The sequence below is a fragment of the Macaca nemestrina genome, chromosome 2, assembly GCF_043159975.1.
Source record: "Macaca nemestrina isolate mMacNem1 chromosome 2, mMacNem.hap1, whole genome shotgun sequence".
NCBI lineage: Eukaryota > Metazoa > Chordata > Mammalia > Primates > Cercopithecidae > Macaca > Macaca nemestrina.
Window position 1 is genome coordinate 116,651,839 of NC_092126.1, and position 17,840 is coordinate 116,669,678.

Sequence of the window (17,840 nt, forward strand, 5' to 3'; positions counted from 1 at the left end):
GGGTCATGTGGGCATGGGATAGGGGCAGGGTTCTGGGAGGGTGATCAGCAGCTGCAGAGAAGCAGCTCATGAGAACTGAAGGCCCCTTTCTGTGGATGCCAGGACAGAGAACGGACATGGGAGCAAAGGAGGACTGCCTTCTGTGTGTGCTCCACCTGACCCCATGGGACCATCCATTTTTCTGAGCTGGCCTGACTTTGCCCTATGAAGGCATGACTGAGGCCATGCTTTGGAGGTCCCCTAATTGCTCAGGACACCTTGCATTTAGCTGCTTTTCTCCCGCTTAGTGCAAAGCGTTCTCCCTCTGAGTAGATAAAAACCTGCCAGGGTGACTGGGCCCCAGTCTTGGTGTACTGACAGGTCTTGATCCTTAGCCCCTGGGTACTGGCTCTGGGCAAGCAGATTTAAATACATGCATTTTAATGCATGATAGCAGTTGCCCTTACTGGCCCTCTCTCTGGGGGTACACACAGAAGGTTTGGGGCACTGAGTGAGAGGATTATTAACATCCAAGTTATAGTTTGTGCATGTAGGTCTGAGGGGAGTTAATATCCAAAAGGAATTAATACATTAATGAAAAAGGAAAAAACACTTTACACTCCAGAACACTGCTGATGATCTCACCTGCAGGGTGCAGGTTGCAAGGTTCAGAATGCCTGGGCTCACACTGTAGCCTGCAGCACCAGGCCCCCATGCCTGCCACTCTTGTCCTGGGGCTGGAATTTGGTTATATTGATCAGTGCTGGAAATAATGGGTCAGCAGGAGGGGCCTGACTCAGTAATACTTGCCATATAGAGTTTGCCCTGTCTTATTCTGAAGATAAAAAAATACATCTGTTAAATCTTATCTGTCACCAGTGCAATTCCCATGTGAGAAGTTACAGAAAGCTGCAAAGCAGTATTCCCTTCAGAGACAAAATGGTTCAACTGGATCACAGTTTTCTTCAAAGTCTGCCTCTTGCAGGTGGCCAGGCCAGGAGTCTCCAGCCAGCTTTCACCCACCCTTCAGTTAACAAATTTTGAGAGCCCACTCTGGGTCAAGTATGTGCTGACCCGGGGCGGCGGGGAACAGTGTGATCATGACAGGCAAGATTCTCCCTGACTCACTCTGGGAAATGTGATCTGAAAACCTTTCTGGTTTCATTTCTTGGATTTCTCACTGAGTAGCATTTTTCCTTCTCTAAAAACTCAGACCACAGTGTTGACACAGAGAAAGCCACAACTTCAGGGCCACGCTCTGTTTTCATGTGGTGAATGAAAGAGAGGTCTTGCTCTCTCTTTTACAGAAGACGTTCAAAATTCCTCTGAAGGGTAAAATCGTTGCATCTCTTTTTCTGGGCCAGATAATTGTTAACAATTAAGACATAGTTTGTTGGAGCATGTAGCTCCAAAGGCCAATCACACTCAAAAGGAATGAGTACATTAGTAAAAGAGAAAATAAAATGATGAAAAAACTCTATTATTTTTAAAGGGCTTTTTGGTCTTCACTTAAAAATGAAACTCCTCCTCCGCATTTCAGACTTCGAATGGTCACAGGTGTCTCATGCTCTCTCTGGTGCCTCACCTCCGGGCTTGCTGTCACTCCGCTGCAGAGCCCTCGGGGGGCTCTTACACAGAATATGTGTTCCACCCACAGAACCGCCCATAGCTGGTCCAGGTGCCTCAGGTGTCCAGGCTTCCCTGAAGTCACGTCATTTTGTCAGTGCGTCTGGGTACACCTAACTGAGTCCTGAGGAAATGGATCAGCTTGGTCTCCGTGAGGAATGCTGTCCCGAGAGTTGCTCCCAGACAGAAGGCTCCCACAGCAATGTGTGCCAGTCTGGCTGGCCAGCCCTGCTCACAGCAGAGGAACACCTGGGAAAGAAACAATTGTCAGTGCCCGTTCCTTAGTCTATACCTCCTTCCTCTGGGACCAGCCAGGGAAGGCCACTGTGGTTCCAGTTTCTAAGTCAGATAAAAGGTATAACAGCCATACTGCGGGTCCATTCTCTCCCTAATGGCAACATTCTCTTGTCACATCTATCAGAAGATGCTGCCCTAGAGGCCTGGGGAGGGGACAGGAGGAGGCAAATCCTTGTCCAGTTGGTTCAGGCAGGGCAGGAAGGGGAGGCCTAGAGGGAGGGACAGCGGGGCAGCTGCAGGAGCATGTGGCATGATGGCTCAGGGAGTCTCACCTCTGAAACAGCAGTAACCCCACCGCCGAGGGCAAATGTCCCGAGCAGGACCGGCGACAGGTGCAGGCCAGCCAGGGGTCTGTGGGGGCTCCTTCGGTAGTAGCGGTGGATGAAGCAAAGGCTCTGTGTGATCCGAATGCCCATGTTAAAGCAGTTGGCCAAGATGAAGCCCACGCTGCCACACCAACGGGTCAAGAGATAGGATAACACCAGGAATGAGGAGGACAGGGCCAGCATCACAAAATTGTACCTGGGGAGGAGACAGGCAAAGCAGGGCAGTGGGGACCTCGCCCCGGACAAGGCTGCTCCCAAAACAGCGGCCATGAACATCACCTCACAGAAAGAACCTGTGTTCCCAGAATCCAGGTTTTCATAACATTGAATGCCACATGGAGACCACGGGAATGTCCCTGTCCCCTTACCCTGAACAGAAGGGTAAGAAACAACTCAACAGATGCATGTTTTTTGAAGATAATAATTGGTTAGTTAAGTGACACTTTGTGATCAAAACGTAAAAACCCTGTTCAGCTCAAGTCCTCAACATGAGATACAAGAATGTGACCAGGGTAATAATTAGATATTGGATGCTAACTCTGTGACAGGCCCTGTGAGGAGTGCTGGGGACGCAATGGTGAATGAACACACACGGGCCTTGCCCTGCAGAGCTTGGATTTATTTCACAGACAAGGGAAGCAGCACAGAGAGGCTGAGTCATCTGCCTCACGAGTGAGGTAACACTCAGCCGGACTTCTGACTTCTAAGCTTCAGTACCTCACACCACTGCCCTTGGGAGATGCAGCTCCCAGTAACCTTGAGCAGTAGACACCATTCAAAGCAAATGACTGACCTCCAAAATGAAATGGGAACTGAACCAAAGCCTGGATCACCTTTGCTGTTTTTCAGACTCTTGCATATCTTCACTCCTACTCCCTGTATCTCTAGAGCGCTTTGATCCTGGCGCTTCTTGCACTTCTCTGATTTCAAAGCGGCACATCACTTAGTTATCTTCAGTTCTCCAAAAAGAAAACAGATTCTCAGCAAACACAAAATAGCTGCCATAGTCCTCCAAAAGGCTTGTACAGCCAAGAACAAAATCCCCCAGCCTCTGGTTTCTGCCTAGCACCAAGCAGGCACTCTAAGTATATAGCCGTTGAGGGAACCAAACTTTTGACATCCTCAAGCCATGTCTGCTGGGCTAGAAAACCTCAGAGGCCACCACCCAGGTTCTGCACATGAGGGGTGGTAAGAAAGCGTAATCCGGCCGGGCGCGGTGGCTCACGCCTGTAATCCCAGCACTTGGGGAGGCCGAGGCAGGCGGATCACAAGGTCAGGAGATCGAGACCATCCTGGCTAACATGGTGAAACCCTGTCTCTACTAAAAACACAAAAAATTAGCTGGGTGTGGTGGTGGGTGCCTGTAGTCCCAGCTCCTCAGGAGGCTGAGGCAGGAGAATGGCGTGAACCCGGGAGGCAGAGCTTGCAGTGAGCCGAGATCGCGCCACTGCACTCCAGCCTGGGCAACAGAGCAAGACTCCGTCTCAAAAAAAAAAAAAAAAAAAAGAAAGAAAGAAAAAAAGAAAGCGTAATCCCAGTGCTTTGGGAGGCTGAGGTGGTGGGAGGATTGCTTGAGGCCAGGAGTTCGAGATCAGCCTGGACAACATAGCTAGTAGACCCATCTCTACAAAAACCAGTAAAAATTACCCAGGGATGGTGGCACACACCTGCAGTCCTAGCTACTCGGGAGGCTGAAGTGGGAGGATCGCTTGAGCCTAAGAGTTTCAGATCAGCCTGGGCAACATCATGAGACCCTGTCTCTACAAAAAATTTTAAAAACTAGCCGTGATACACACCTGTTGTCCCAGCTACTTGGGAGGCTGAGAGAGGAGGAAGGCTTGAGCCCAGGAGTTCAAGGCTATAGTGAGCTATGATCATGCCACTGCACTCCAGCCTGGGCAACAGAGCAACACCCTGTCTCAAAATATAATGATGACTTAAAAATGCATATGGCTGGCCTTCACCACCAGAGTTCCTGATTCTGCAGGTGTGGGAGGAGGCCCTAGAACTTGGCCAGTACCCTAGAACTATGCTTGTAATCCCAGCACATGGGGAGGTTGAGGCAGGAGAATTGCTTGAGGCCAAGAGTTTGAGATCAGCCTGGACAACATAGTGAGACCATGTCTCTACCAAAAAGAAAACGGAAGGCAAGCCACTGCATCCCCTGAATGCCCAGGTATAGGTCCTTGGCTGATTCAGGCCAAGGTGCTGCGTGCTGTGGAGATACGCTTTATCAAAGTGGGTGGTAAAAATACTACACACACACACACACACACACACACACACACACACACACACACACAACCATACTCCAACAGGAGAGATGTGCTTTCATCCGGAGTTCCAGAGAGGGAGTTTATTTGCTTTTCAGTCCAGAGAGAGTCTCTTTTAATGAAGTACAAGAGCCTGTACCTCACAGGGGAAGTTTTTTCACTACTAATTAGTAATCAGAAAGGTCAACTTCAGAACAAGCCACTCAAATGGGACCCATCATAGACCAGTACTTTGACCTCTTTTCCACAAAGCAGCAGAGATATGTAACCCGTTTTTCAGAAACTATCTCAGAACAGTCTACTATATCAATCCTTGGAGTTTAAGTCATAGATTCACAAACTTTTAGCTGTCCTTCCCCAACTCCCAGTAAAATAACAATAATGAATAAAACCAATAGTTAATTCACGCTAATTCAAGCAGAGACGCATTCAACAGCACAGCCTCTTTGGCATGGCCATCTGAGAGGAGCTGATGATGGGGTCCACTCTCTGCCACTACAAGAGGGCTCTGCAGCTGCTGAACTTTCCAGAATTCACAAATCTATAGCCTTAAAGGCATAATCCACTTCAGGAAAAAATGAGAAAAATTTAAAAAACGCATTAAAATATACTTTTTTGGCTGGACGCGGTGGCTCATGCCTGTAATCCCAGCACTTTGGGAGGCCGAGGCGGGTAGATCGCGAGGTCAAGAGATCGAGACCAGCCTGGCCAACATGGTGAAACCCTGTCTCTACGAAAAATACAAAAATTAGCTGGGCGTGGTGGTGCGCACCTGTAGTCCCAGCTACTCAGGAGGCAGAGGCAGGAGAATCGCTTGAACCCGTGATGCGGGGATTGCAGTGAGCCGAGATCACGCCACTGTACTCCAGCCTGGAGACAGAGCAAGACTCCATCTTAAAAAAAAAAAAATCAAAATTTTTTTTTTTTTTTTTTTTTGAGACGGAGTCTCGCTCTGTCGCCCAGGCTGGAGTGCAGTGGCGCTATCTTGGCTCACTGCAAGCTCCGCCTCCCGGGTTTACGCCATTCTCCTGCCTCAGCCTCCCGAGTAGCTGGGACTACAGGCGCCCGCCACCTCGCCCGGCTAGTTTTTTTGTATTTTTAGTAGAGACGGGGTTTCATTGTGTTAGCCAGGATGGTCTCGATCTCCTGACCTCGTGATCCGCCCGTCTCGGCCTCCCAAAGTGCTGGGATTACAGGCTTGAGCCACCGCGCCTGGCCATCAATTTTTAAAATCAAAGCAAAATTATTAATCAGTGACAATATGACTGTCCTGTAAGGTTTGGTTAACATAAACAGTAAATTATTTATGAATGCTTATTTCTCCATGGTCCCAAGAAAATACTGGACTTAAAATCAAGCTTATTAAAAGATGGACTGGCTGGGCACAGTGGCTCATGCCTGTAATCCCAGCATTTGGGAGGCTAAGGCAGGCAGATCGCTTGAGCCCAGGAGTTGGAGATCAGCCTGGGCAACATGGCGCCCAGAAACTCCATCTCTACAAAAAATACAAAAATTAGCTGGGCATGGTAGTACACACCTGTAGTCTCAGCTACTCAGGAGGCTGAGGTGCAAGGATCGATTAAGCCTAAGAGGTCAGGCTGTAGTAAGCTATGATTGTACCACTGAACTTCAGCCTGGGTGACAGAGTGAGACCCTGTCTCAAAAAAAGTAAAAAAAAAAAGGATGGATGGTCGAGGATATCAACTCTAGCACCACCTGAAGCAGCTCCCAGCAGGTGCTGGTTGAATACATCAAGGCACAGCCATATAATGGAGCCTTCACAGCCATGAAAAGGATGGCACTGATGTCTTATGTGCCAAAGTGAGAAGATCATACCCATCCTTCATTTGACAGTTATGGAGTCCACTTTGGCACTCAAAGCTCAAAGGCCAACAAATCAGACAAAAGAGCTGTCAATCAGCCGGGCGCGGTGGCTCAAACCTGTAATCCCAGCACTTTGGGAGGCCGAGACGGGCAGATCACGAGGTCAGGAGATTGAGACCATCCTGGCTAACACGGTGAAACCCCGTCTCTACTAAAAAAAAAAAATACAAAAAACTAGCCAGGTGAGGTGGCGGGCGCCTGTAGTCCCAGCTACTCGGGAGGCTGAGGCAGGAGAATGGCGTGAACCTGGGAGGCGGAGCTTGCAGTGAGCTGAGATCCGGCCACTGCACTCCAGCCTGGGCGACAGAGCCAGACTCCGTCTCAAAAAAAAAAAAAAAAAAAAAAAGAGCTGTCAATCTTGGGCCTTTACACAACTGATCTCTCTTTGCCTAGAAGGCTCTGCCCCCATCTTAGACCACCTTCTTGGTCATCCTAAATGCTGCTGTGCTATACGGGCCTGCCCAGCATACCCGATCTAAAGGGCCCCTACCACTCACTATATACCCGTTTTTCATTCTCAGCACATCACATTTTCTTATTAATTTACTTGTTTGCTATCTGCCTCCCCACCATCAGCTCCAGGAGAGCAGAAATCCCATCTGTCTTATTCATTGCTGTATTCCTAGAGCTTAAAACAATGCCTGTTAGAGAGGCATTGTTTTCTAATGAAAGAAAATTAGACAGCCTTAACAAAACAACAAAAATTATATTATAAGGTATAATGAAAAATCCATTAGTCAGATTCTATATATATTATAAGATTATTAAAAAAAACAACCAGGCCAGGCACGTTGGCTCACGCTTATAATCCCAGCACTTTGGGAGGCCGAGACGGGCAGATCACCTGAGGTCAGTTCGAGACCAGGCTGGCCAACATGGTGAAACCCTGTCTCTACTAAAAACAAAAAGAAAATTAGCTGGGCATGGTTGCGCAACTGTAATCCCAGCTACTCGGGAGGCTGAGTCAGGAGAATCACTTGAACCTGGGAGGCAGAGGTTGCAGTGAGCCGAGATCACACCACTGCACACCAGCCTGGGCCACACAGCAAGACTCTGTCTCAAAAAAAAAAAAAAAGTAACCTGCAATTCAAAGGATGTTTTAATATTTCATATACAACCAAATGCTCTATTTTTTTTTTTTGAGACAGAATCTCTCTGTGGCCTAGGCTGGAGTACAATGGCGTGATCTCCACTCACTGCAACCTCCGCTTCCCAGGTTCAAGTGATTCTTGTGCTTCAGGCTCCCGAGTAGCTGGGATTACAGGTGTGCGCCACTACACCCGGCTAATTTTTGTATTTTTAGTAGAGATGGGGTTTCACCATGTTGGCCAGGCTGGTCTCGAACTCCTGATCTCAGGTGATCCACCCACCCCAGCCTCCCAAAGTGCTGGGATTACAGGTGTGAGTCACTGTGCCCGGCCCAAATGCTCTATTTTTATTCAGAAAAACACTGGTTAACCTTAAGTTGGTTAAGTAAAATGCCTGCTTTTTTTCTATTCAGAATCTGAAATGTCCAATGTAAAGTCTTTGTAACTGATTGTAACAGTTAACTAAGCTATCCAATTCTACTATAAAAATCCTTGCTAGAGTTTTATGTCTGTTAAAACTCACAAGGATTAAAAAAAAAAAATGCTGACGTCTGTGATGAGCCCAGGTGCTCCATGTGCTCAGACCAGGCCCAGGTGCTGGAGCCAGGGGCCCAGAAAGAACTGGAGCTATTGTGTTTTATACGTGTCTCAAAACTGCACTTAATGTCACATTTTATTCTTAGGGAGGTCAGTTACCCCACATGGGAACTGCACTAGAAGGTGCTCTGGGCTCTGTTTTTTCTCTATGTTGACTAATACCATGAAAATAATTTTCCAGATGTTTATATACTATCGAAATTCCATTACAACTAACTTAAAAACTTGTTTCCTTTGGTTCAATACAATATAAGAGAAAAGAAAGCAACCAGCCACTGTCCATATTCCCTCACAATTTGGTTGCAATTTATAAAAACATTTTAAATGGGTTTGATTTTGATTCACCCCTTCAACACTAACACTGAAGTTACCGTAACAAAATTCCCCTCACGGAGATACACTCCTAGTCCCGCTCTTTCCACTCTAATAGTGCCTCATTTCGCGTGTTTCCAATTATAGTTTTAAGTTATTCAATGTTAGAAGCAGCTTTCAAATAAAAACATTGTATTTTCAAAGCTAAATTGAAATAGATTTTTTCATCCATGGGGAAAGAAGAGGATAGACTCAAAGCAGTTCTACTCTACAGCTATAAATTTAACTATCTGAGGTGAAAACCACATCTAGACCACTATTTTAAAACTATGGGTTGTGACCTACTACTAGGCTGGGAAATCAGTTTAGAGGGTAATGGCATGGCATTTTTGAAAAACAAAATAGAAGACAGAGCAGAAAGCATCAGTGTGTCCTGTGCGTAACTGGGGTACTTCCTGCCTTGTGAACTCATGCCTCAGTCACACACACCTAAGTGCGTCCTGGGTCACATTGCTCCGTGTTGTTTTTACCGTGACAGTTGGTCTGGGCCAGCAGTTTCCAAAGCCCTAGAATCAGAATTGCCTAGAGCTGTGTAATAAACAGATTCCCTGGCTCAAGCCTTCTAAGATTCTAATTCAGCTGGGCTGGGAGTGGACCAGAAATTCCTAGAAGAATCTCATCAATCTGGACTGAGACCTGCTGGTCTGGACTCTAGTTCTCAGTCACTGTGTAGCAAACAAAGTCCCCAAGCTTTTACATGAGCCAGCCCAGGAAAGGACACACACAGAGGAGGGGGAAGGGTCCCCATTTGAGATACTCCTTCCCCATCCCACCTCACGGCCAGGCCTCTGAGGGCCCTCACCAGCACTCAAGGTTACAGAGGCAAGGTTACAGATTCTAGGGCTTTGGAAACTGCTGGCCCAGACCAGCTGTCACGGTAAAAACAACACCGTGGTAGGGATTCCAGGACAGGAATCCTGATCTGGAGTCAACAGTTGAGAAAAAATTATGGCAAGATGTATGTGTGTATTTGGGCTTTTCTCAGAAGCGTCACAGAATCCCTGAGATTCTCGAAGACCCACCATTCAGGTTCTCAGGGGTAGGAATGTGCATCTTGAAGAAGCTCCTCAGTAACTTACTGGAGGACCACTCTTCTGGGGTGAGCAACTAGGTGGAGGAATGGGAATCTAGCTTGTCTGGTACCTGACTCTGCAAACCTGGACTAATGTAACCTTTCAGAGCCAATGTTTCTCCCTCCACAATGGGGAGGCAAAGAGTAGTTGCTGTCTCCCAGCCCTACGGTGGGGCCACTTGCTGAACCATGCTGGTGCCACAGAGATCCCAGGGAAGCACCACACTGGTGGACTAAGTGTTGCCTCTATAACAACCATCTGTAAATGCATGTTCAGAATGAAAAGCAAAAAGCTTGACAAGTTACTTCATTTTGGCTGAAGGCCATGATTAAAGGTGTACCTGCTAGGTTACCCACCTGTCGACCTCCTCTTTGCTCATAGCAGCAAATGTGAAACATTCTGTCACTCCATTGATGGCAAGCAGGAGAACATAGAAACAGTAGGAACGCAGCAAAACAGGACCTACAAGGAAACAACTCACTGAGACTCCAGAGCCCAATCAGAAGGCCCACATGTAACCTCAGCGCTGCTGAGTACCCAGAGAACCAGAACCAGACTATGAGGTCTGCTGGTATCAGCAATGGACAGACTGCATGCTCGAGCTCAGGGTCTTAATTATCTAGAAGGATTCCCAGCATTCTACGGCATTGACTAAATAATCCGCAAAAAACAAAAGGACAAGCTGGGCACGGTGGCTCATGCCTGTAATCCTAGCACTTTGGGAGGCCAAGGCTGGCAGACTGCTAGAGCCCGGAGATTCGAGACTAGCCTGGGCAACATGATGAAACGCCGTCTCTACCAAAAATACAAAAGTTAGCTGCCTGTGGTGGGCATGCCTGTAGTCCCAGCTACTCGGGAGGTTGAGATGGGAGGATCACTTGAGTCTGGGGAGGTCAGAGCTGCAGTGAGCCATGATAGTGCCACTGCACTTCAGCCTGGGTGACAGAACAAGACTCTATCTCAAAAAAAAAAAAAAAAAAAAATATGAATAAATGTACAGATCTCTTGCTAGACAACTAAAAGCTTATGTGGCTAGCAAACAAGTCTGTTCACTTTTTCCATCAGCATGAATAGGCCTGGTGGTTTGAACTCAAAGTCACTAGTGACCCTGTATGTTAAGGGAATCTCAGTTGAGCAGGTCCTAAACAAAAGACCTTTAACAAATGCCCAGGGCCCAGGAGCAGCAGAAAATTACACAAATCCAAAGTGAGAACTAGTGCCCGTAATGGTATTTTCTTCTAAAACAAAGTAATGCAGTTCTATAGCTAACAAGCTTTGGAAAAATCTTCTAACCAGAGAACAGGAGGCTTACAAATGGGATTGATTCCCCCCTTTTAAGAGGGCCATAATCAAGCACCTAATAAAATAAACATACACCTAACCTATGACCCAGCAATTGCACCCCTAGGTATACATCCAACAGAAATGAACACACATGTTCACAAAAACACTTACACAAAAACATCTGTAGTAGTTTGATTCATAATAGCCAAAACTGACCATCAACAGAAGAAAGAATAAACAAAACATGGGCCATCCACACAAAGGAATACTTAGCAAGAAAAGATAATAAAAATCACTGATCTATGTGAAACCACGGGGGGAATCTCAAAAACTTTGTATTGAAGGAAATACGCCAAATGCAAGAGCACGCATGCTGCATTTCATTGATATGAAATTCTTTTTAAAATAAATACTGATCCATGATCTGAGGTGGAGTGGGGTGGTTGACTAGAAAGGGTCCCAAAAGAACTTTCTAGGGAAATGGAGATATTCTATATCTGAATCTGTTTGGTAGTTACATGGGACTTTTTGGACATATTTGTCAAAACTTATCAAACTGTACTCTTAAGAGAACAGCATTTTACTTTATGTAAATTATACCTCAACAAAGGAAAAAAAAAAAAAAAGTAACCACTAAAAGAAAAGGAGGGGGGACTGAAGTTCCGGAGTCTCAGAATCTGGAACTCATTCAGGGTTTATGAAAGCTGTTTAATATAAAAGATCTCCATGCTGTGGGAACCTAAACAGTTTTATGGCAGTAACAGGGCAGTCCTGATGCCCAACAAAAAACCATTTTCCACGGCCCTGTCTCAGATTCCATGTTTATTACCTCACATTGCATTTTGCTTGTCAAGCCGCTGCAGGAAGCAGCCTGGCCCCTACCCCAGCTGATGGTGACTCCAGGAAGGGAGGCAGGGACCACGCTCTGCACCCAGGAGACTCAAGGCTATGCTCAAGTGTGCCTCCTGCTTCTCCCCATCCTCCTCTCCCTGGCAGAAGCAGAGAGGAGTGGCAGGCCTCCTTACCTGGCAACCGAACGCTAATGGCACAGGTGGGCCCATCAGTAGGTGAACAGTGGGCTGTTGTGAGGCATGGAGAGCAACACAAACTCTGACGCGAAGCAGTGACTCACGTAAAGGGTTTTGCATCCATTTGGGGAATTCAAGAACGGAACCAACCTTCGATTGTAGACTGAATTGAGAGGTGTTTTAGGTTGAACTGTCCCCCCAAAATAGATATGTTGATGTCCTGACCAGCGGTACCTGAGAATCTGACCTTATTTGGAAACAGGGTCTTCATGAAGAAAACTGAGTTCAAATGAGGTCATTAGGGCAGGCCCTGATCCAATATGACAGGTGTCCTTATAAAAAGAGGAAACTTGGCCAGGTGCAGTGGCTCATGCTTATAATCCCAGCACTTTGGGATGCCAAAGGGGGGCAGACCACCTGAGGTCAGGAGTTTGAGACCAGCCTGGCCAACATGGCGAAACCCCATCTCTACTAAATATACACAAACTTAGCCGGGTATGGTAGGGTGTGCCTGTAATTTCAGCTACTCGGGAGGCTAAGGCGGGAGTCTCTTGAACCTGGGAGGTTGCAGTGAGCCGAGATCGCACCACTGCACTCCACCCTGGGTGACAAAGTGAGATTTCGTCTCATTAAAAAAAAAAAAAAAAAAGTGGGGGAAACTTGCACACTGAGGCAGACATGCGCAGGGGGATGAGGACGTGAAGAGCGCAGGGGGATGACGATGTGAAGACAAAGAGAACACAGCGTGTGACCGCAGTGCTGCAGCTGCAAGTCAAGGAACACCAGGATGCCAGCAACCACTAGAAACTAGAAGAGGCAGGAAGGGGCCTCTCCTCGAGACTTCAGAGATAACACGGTCCTGGCCGTAGCTTCATTGTGCACTTCTGGCCTCCAGAACTGATGGACAATATGTTCTGTTGTTTAAAGCCACGCAGTCTGTGGTACTTTGTCATGGCAGCCCTAGTTCATTAAGACAAGGGGATAGAGAAGGAAAAAGTAAAAGGCAGAGGGGCAAGCGAGAAGCACCTAAGAGAAAAATGTGAGAAATCTTGGGGAAATTCTGTGAATGTTTGGGTTTTGCTTAAGGATAGCAAAGCTAGGTGTTCTGTGAGTTACCAAGAGAAAAGAAAAGAAAAAGCAAAGCAAAGCTAGGTGTAAGAAAGATTTCTAAGAAAAGCCTCCAGAACACTTACAAAGCCCCTAATTAAATACAGTGCTAATCCCAAACAATGGAAAAGACGCCACACCCCTACACAAAAGCCTGTCTGTGCGTGTCCGAGTCCCACATCTGGAGATGGCCAGTACAGCTCACAGGTAAGTAGTCCACTTCCAGGGTGAAGGCAAAGACAAGTACACAACTGAGGACAGTAGTGTTTCGAGTTCCACTTTCAAAACTAAGATGATGGGCTGAGTCATGATAATGATGGGACAGCCCCCTCCTTGAGGCAATGCCCTGTGATTGTGTGACATTAAAGGCTGCTCCTTGGTGATTGCTTTCTAAAGGGGAAGAGCTTCTATAGAATACTTGAATTCCCAATCTCTGCCCATAAACTTACTAATGCCTTCCTAATGAGGCCTCCCGCAGCTGCCTGATGGAAATGTACTTCTCACAGCACAAGCCCCAGGGAGCTGCAAACCACTTCATTGGTTTCACAGCAGGTGTTTCTCCAAACTTAATGACCTTTGCTCTGGTATAGAAGCTTGGCCCTTCTTCCCCTAACACTGAAAGTTTGGGCCCCGTTGTAGTGGAGACTAAAACATGCTAGTGAACTTGTAAAATGGCATTTGACAAAGCCCTTTATATTGAGATGGGGCAGCAGAAAGAAGTCCTCAGGGTTCTTGTCCAGTGACCTGAGAAATTAAAAACATCTTTGCTGAACCCAAGATGAAACACTGCAAATGGACTGCCAGCTTACAGCCCAGCACATTTTGAAATTGGTGAAGTCCCCAAGGCCCAAGAAGTGCTGTGAGATCCTCAGCAGTCTGGTGTTTCAAAATTAGACACATTCAATGCTTTTCTTCTTCAAAAACTGAGAGTCACTGGATTAAATATACCCTTTTATTTGCAGAGATCAATTTTATTCTCTGCAAATGGCTTTGGGTTATCCTTCAGAGGCTTTTATGCATCAGGCTGGGAGATTTATGTGGCATTTACTATCTTCAGATGTGTTTAGTACCAAGTGGGGACTCATTACCGCCTGCCCTCTGCCTTCCTCCCTCACCCCAGAGGGAGCACAGGAAAGCGCTTGGCAAAACACATTCTAGGCCCGAGAGGAAAGCCAACAGCAAGGAGAAGTCCTAATAACTTATTCAACTGAGGCTGGGGAAGCTGATCGTCCTGGCGCCAAAGCCTTGAGTGTGTGTCTGGAGTTGAATGAGGGGAACAGTCCCACAGCCCCCGCCACCAGACAGTTTTCCCTACACCGACACAGATATCAACTGTGTGTGCACAAGTTCTTGAATTTCGTGACCCTTCTATTTCTGTTGGGAAATCAGAAAAAATCCAGAAAAACTCTTGTGCGTACCGGATCCTGAGCTAAGCATGGCCCCTCCGTAGATATCCAGAGCCAGCTGAGAATAGGCAAAGCCAAAAACAGTGATGGTCAGGCCAGCCAGCAGGGCCAGCTTGAGCAGGGACTCCAAGACTGCAGCGGCCACAGCAACGTCCTCCTGGGGTCAGGGAAGAGGGAAGGAAGTTGGATGAATCATGAGCTGAAGAAAACCTTCACCCTTCATGTCTGGCCTTCTCCCTTCACTGTTTTTCAGTTCACTCTTCCAACGACGTGGTGGATATCACTATTTTTTTGGTAGCGTGTTTGTTTTCATGTCAATTAGCAAATGAAGGAAAAAGTGTGTGTCTCCTTAGTAAGGGGGAGGCTTAGTTTTCAATTCACTTGGGATAAATTGTTTCAAATATTGCTTAGGAAACATGCACTTTCCCCTCTGATATTTATTTATTTTATTTATTTTTTAATAGAAGTAGAGAAGGGAGTCTCACTGTGTTGGCCAGGCTAATCTCAAACTCCTGGCCTCAAGCAATCCTCCTGCCTTGGCCTCCCAAAGCATGAGGCTTACAGGCATGAGCCACTGCATCAGGCCACTAATATTCTTTTTTTTTTTTTTTTTTTTGAGACGGAGTCTCGCTCTCACCCAGGCTGGAGTGAAGTGGCACAATCTCAGCTCACTGCAAGCTCTGCCTCCCGGGTTCACGCCATTCTCCTGCCTCAGCCTCCCGAGTAGCTGGGACCACAGGCGCCCACCACCACGCCCGGCTAATTTTTTGTATTTTTAGTAGAGACGGGGTTTCACTGTGTTAGCCAGGATGGTCTCGATCTCCTGACCTCGTGATCCGCCCGCCTCGGCCTCCCAAAGTGCTGGGATTACAGGCGTGCCCCGGCCCTAATATTTATTCTTAAATGTGCAGCAACTTTTCATGTACACTAGCCAGCTCTGTGCCTCTCCTGCTAAACATTCCAAAATTATGATGTTACTGTGATTGTACTCTTAGGAAAATATTCCTAAATCAGACTGAGTACCAGATTAGCTCATTTTGAGATATTGTGCATAAACTGTATTTTACTAAATATCTTCTAAGACATGCAAGAGGCTCAACTAGCTTGCTATTCTAAAACTCAGACATTTTCAGTGGTTTTGGAAAAAGTGAAGCTCCTACAACCAGATACGCCTAGATTAAAATCTCTTCTTCTGTATTTACCAACCTGAGTATATAGAATCTTATAGTCAGAGTGTGGCTCTGGGCACGTCCCAGTTGTAAGAAGCTTAAACAATTGGTGTGGTGAGTGAAAGCCAACAACCACATCCTCTCCTTCCTCGATTAGCCTGGCTCCAACTTCTGCATCCTTTGGCTCTTGAGACTCTGAGGATAGGGGAGGCATTCTTATGCCTAAGACTAGCCCATGGCTGGGCATCTGCAGGGCAATGGGGACAGCTTTAGAGAGTCCTGAGAGGGCTGGATCAAGAGTAAGGTCACATGTCCGGGTACGGTGGCTCATGCCTGTAATCCTAGCACTCTGGGAGGCTGAAGTGGGCAGATTGCCTTAGGTCGGGGGTTCAAGACCAGCCTGGCCAATATGGCAAAACCCCATCTCTACTAAAAACACAACAATTAGCTGGGTGTGGTGGTGCATGCCTGTAGTCCCAGCTACTCATCAGGAGGCTGAGGCAGGAGAATCGTTTGAACCTGGGAGGTGGAGGTTGCAGTGAGCCGAGGTCATGCCACTGCACTCCAGGCTGGGCGTCAGAGCAAGACTCTATCTCAAAAAAAAAAAAAAAGAGAAAGGTCACAAAGAATATAACAAAGGGCTGAGAAGGAAGGGACAGCCAAGAGCAAAGGGAGAAGGCCACGAAAGAAGAGGTGAGCCCTGGGTCCCGCTATCATACAGAATGTAATAGAAGAATGAAATCTGTAAGAAAATTCCTGATCAAACAGAAGAGAAACAGACTGCTTCACATTCCTATCTGTTTGTCTTGCAATTAAAGGGAGAATTCACTTGAGAGATGATATAAGAACCAACACTACCTGCTTCTGAAGTGTGGCATCCTTTTCCCTCTCCAGCACCTTAGCAAAAAATATATAAAAACTTTCCTCTATGGGCTGGAAAATTAATCTGGCCACAAGGGAGCCAAGATTATTCACTATATCATACACACCTACAAAACAAAAAAGAAGAAACAACAATCATCTTGGTTTTTCTACTTTAATTTTCATAGCACTATTAAAATTGTTATTTAATATTTCATTAAAGTTTGTTTATCTTCAGATAATTATAGATTCACACAGAGTTACAGTGGCCGGGCATGGTGGCTCATGACTGTATTCCCAGCACTTTGGGAGGCCAGAGTGGGTGGACTGCTTGAGCCCAGGAGTTTGAGATGAGCCTTGGAAACATGAAGAAACCCTGTCTCTACAAAAACGGAAAAAATTAGCCAGGCATGGTGGTGTGCATTTGTAGTCCCAGTTATTTGGGAGGCTGAGGTGGGGGGAATCACCCAAGCCCAAGCCCAGGAAGTTGAGGCTGCAGTGAGCTGTGATGGTACCACTGCACTCCAGCCTGGGCAAGAGGGCAAGAGAGTGAGACCCTGTCTCAAAAAAAAAAAAAAAAAAAAAAAAAAAAAAGGAAGTAATAGAGGGATCCCATATGCCCTTTACCCAGTGGTAACATTTTGTAAAACTGTAGTACAGTATTACAACCAGGATACCAACATTGATACAGTCAAGATACAGAATGCTTCCATCAACAGTACTTTCTTATACAGGTCATTAATGCAAAGTTGATGTTTTTCTATTTGATTTCCATTACTTTGGTATTACATTAAAAGATAAAAATGAAAATACTAAAAGACTATGTAGCTACACAAATATGGGGCAGATTCTTGTGGCTGTGATGGTGAGCTCCCTTTTCTCCTCTCTTGGCACCTCCCACCCCCCAAAATGAACACCAGAGCTCTTAGGAGGCGAACTAGAGGGCCAGGGTCTCACCAGAACACCTGCCACCAAAGTCACACTGGAGGGCACAGTCAGTACGAAGACCTACAATTTACAATCTTCAGGATTTTTTTTAATCTTCAGGTTCATCTTTCATTAAATATATCGGAGAAAAATGTTAGGAAGTATCTATTAATAGTATTAACCTTTAATTAAAACACTACAGAATTTCATCTTACCCTGATCACCAAAATTCAATACGTTCAAAAATGTCATCACGTATCGCTCGCCTATAAACAAAAAAGCAAAATAATTAGCAATGTCAAATGCACATTACTTTATTGTTTCCTTTCTCTTACTAGCTATCAACTTTTCCAGCTGACAAATAAAGGAGAAATATTAGATAATCAGTTAAAGACATATCCTTGTCCTAATGTTGATTTCAAATAATCTCAAAGTAACAATTTGGAAAGTGCCGAGGACTTCATTGACAGCGAATCTCCAAGCCAGTAAAATTAAAAATAAAAAAAAATAATAAAAAAGTCTAAAAATAAGTTTTTAAAAAAG

At 46.0% G+C, this 17,840-nt stretch overlaps 1 protein-coding gene across 2 annotated transcripts in view; it reads right to left on the bottom strand.

Annotated features, from left to right (window-relative positions):
- Nucleotides 1–1,438: 1,438 nt before the first annotated feature.
- LOC105480567 (RFT1 glycolipid translocator homolog) overlaps nt 1,439–17,840 on the bottom strand; it is a 44,698-nt gene continuing 28,296 nt past the window's right edge. For both annotated transcript variants that reach the window (XM_011739640.3, XM_011739638.2), the window contains 6 exons: nt 17,513–17,563; nt 16,368–16,498; nt 14,353–14,497; nt 9,872–9,977; nt 2,175–2,424; nt 1,439–1,854 (listed from right to left, as the gene is read on the bottom strand). In XM_011739640.3, the coding sequence (XP_011737942.2) occupies nt 1,687–1,854; nt 2,175–2,424; nt 9,872–9,977; nt 14,353–14,497; nt 16,368–16,498; nt 17,513–17,563 (851 nt within the window). In that variant the 3' untranslated portion in view covers nt 1,439–1,686. The remainder of the gene's footprint in view (nt 1,855–2,174; nt 2,425–9,871; nt 9,978–14,352; nt 14,498–16,367; nt 16,499–17,512; nt 17,564–17,840) is intronic.